Below are 2,563 nucleotides of genomic sequence, written 5' to 3' on the forward strand. Positions count from 1 at the left end.
AACTTCTCATTTTCCATTTCTTCATATTAGAAAATTAATGATATATTTTCCACTTCTAATTTGAGAATATTTTCCTTGTGAGTATTATTCTCAATTTTAAGTAAGTGGAGTTGATTATTTAGAGATGAAATTTCATCTTCATATTGGACTTTTGAGTCCATCATCCGAGTAAACTCTTTACTTTGATTATAATGTATTTCCTCGAGTTTCATTTTCTCGGACCATAATAGATGATGTCTTTTGTCAAGATCTGTATACTTGCTGTTAATGTTTACCACAAGTTTAATTAAATCATGATTATTCATATCTACAAGATTCAAATTAGATTCATGTAATTAAATGAAGTTTGAAGAAAGGGTTACCTCTTGATTTGAAATGGAGATTTCCTTTGAAGTAGATGCATCCCCGATAGCCATTAAGCATAGATTCACAATTTCTTCACTAGCTTCTGGAGCTTCTTCATCTTCACTTAAATCCCACCCGTTCTCGGCCACGAGAGATAGTCCTTTTATAAGTTTAGGACATTCTCGTTTAAAGTGACCGGGTTGTTTACATTCCTAACACACCTCTTGTATTTCCTCCGTGTTTTGTTCTTTTTGTTTTGGAGGAGTGTAAGTAGGAGTGTTATTATTATAGACATTAGTATTTTGCATACCTTTGCCTTTATTAGAGCTCGTTGACGGAAAATTACTCTTATAGTTAGGAGTATAATTTTGAAAGTAATTTGGCCTTCAATTAGAGTTAAAAACTCTTTGTTGATTATTTGACTTAAGGAAGCCTTTTTCGTATCTTTGAGCTTTGCTTTGAAGCACACGACGTACTTGTCTCGTAAGTAAAGCAATTTCTCTTTCATCGAGATTTTGGATTTCTTCATTTAATTCATCGTCGTTTTCTTCTTCATCTATTAGTATAGATTTTAAAGCCTTGTTTTTCTTTTTGTCTTCCACTTTTGGAATGACTTTTTCTTGTAAATTATCTTCTTCATATGCACGAAGATTTCCAAATAGATTATCTATTTTGTAATCATTGAGATTGTGCATTTCTTTGATTGTGTTTACTTTAACCTTCCAACTTGGAGGTAATGATTTAAGAACTCTTCGGTTCTTTTCATTTTGTGTATAACTCTTTCTGAGTTGAGATAGTTCATCGATAATGCGAGTGAATCTAGTTTCCATGTCGATGATATTTTCTCCTTCTTAGAGTTTAAAGTTCTCGTACACTTCGATCAAAGTGTCCATTCGAGAATCTTTTATATCCGTGGTTCCTTCGTAGGTAACCACTAATTTATCCCACATTTCTTGTGCTGACTTGCAATTATTTACTCTTTTATATTCTTTTTCAGCAAATGCACTTGTGAGTACCATTTCTGCCTTAGCAGTTATATTCATTCTTTCTACCTCTATTGTATTATATTCACCAACCTTCATTTCGATGATGATGTTATCAACCATTTTGGTAGGAATAATGACTCCATCTTCTATGGCCATCCAAACTCTGACTCCTTGAGATCTAGCATAGATGTGAAACCTCGTTTTCCATGTTACAAAGTTGGTGTCGTCAAATAGAAGAGGGCGAGAGCTAGATAGACCTTCACCACAGCCGATGGTATTTAGATACGCCATTTCGGATCACTTTTTATTGTGCCTGTAAATCTGCAAATCACTTAACAAATACGTTAAAAGCACTGCTCTGATACCAATTGTTAGGTCCCGTAAAAGGGTTATTTTAAGCTAGAAGGGGGGTTGAATAGCTTAATTACAAATTTAAAAATTATTATGGCGTTTTAAAAATATTTATCCCGTTTTAAATATTTTACTGATACCGATTATGTATGCGGAAATAAAAGATAAGGAAGAAAATACCACATAAGAGATTTATCCTAGTTCGCGATGGCGCAACCTCTAATAGATTCGCTCACCCCTACGTCCAGTCCCCGAGCTCCTCTCCAGGACCCGAGTTTTCCCTTAAAATAACTTTGCTCCTTACGTAGGATGATAAGCCTTTACAACCCCAGAAATACTTGTCTTGGTGCGTAACTCCGGGTTACCACCTCAAATTAAATGTGCAACCTACACAACCTATCTTAGACAATAACACCCTGTTATTTCTTCAAAGTTGATGTAGAACCCTTGGTGTAGTCTTTGTCATTCTAAGCTTTCGCCGGTCTTGGATCTTAGTTGTAACGACCGAGGAATTACGCTTGTATTATATTATAATAATAATAAATTATGTATATTATTATGTGATTAAATGTGTTAAGTCGTTGAACCCTAACTGCTATGTGTTATGTGTTGGTTGTTTTGATCCAAACGTGTTTTGGATATTTATTGAGCGTTCTAACGTCAGTTATATATATTATATCAAAATCTGTACAGCTCAAAACTATGTTTTAAAAGCCCGTATTTCAAACAAAATCATTGGCCCTATTTTGCCAAAAATGCCCTATACCGTATCGCTATTCTGAACCCCTAGACGTTTTACAAATTGACCTTTTTCGCGAAAAACGACTTTTCCGGACCCCTTCGGGTGCCAAAAACCCCACAAAAATCACATTTTTATTTTT

General features: G+C 34.5%; 1 protein-coding gene across 1 annotated transcript; it reads right to left on the reverse strand.

The window, feature by feature from the left end:
- Nucleotides 1–1,196: 1,196 nt before the first annotated feature.
- On the reverse strand, nucleotides 1,197–1,622 carry LOC141718665 (uncharacterized). Its single transcript, XM_074521043.1, has one exon. It carries the CDS (start codon nucleotides 1,620–1,622, stop codon nucleotides 1,197–1,199), a length of 426 nt encoding a protein of 141 aa, XP_074377144.1.
- Nucleotides 1,623–2,563: the final 941 nt, after the last annotated feature.

This window comes from Apium graveolens, chromosome 4 (genome assembly GCF_009905375.1).
Source record: "Apium graveolens cultivar Ventura chromosome 4, ASM990537v1, whole genome shotgun sequence".
NCBI classification, from domain to species: Eukaryota; Viridiplantae; Streptophyta; class Magnoliopsida; order Apiales; family Apiaceae; genus Apium; species Apium graveolens.

Coding starts and splice junctions, on each gene's coding strand:
- LOC141718665 (XM_074521043.1), bottom strand. CDS start 1,622: ATGGCGTATCTAAATACCATCGGCTGTGGTGAAGGTCTATCTAGCTCT.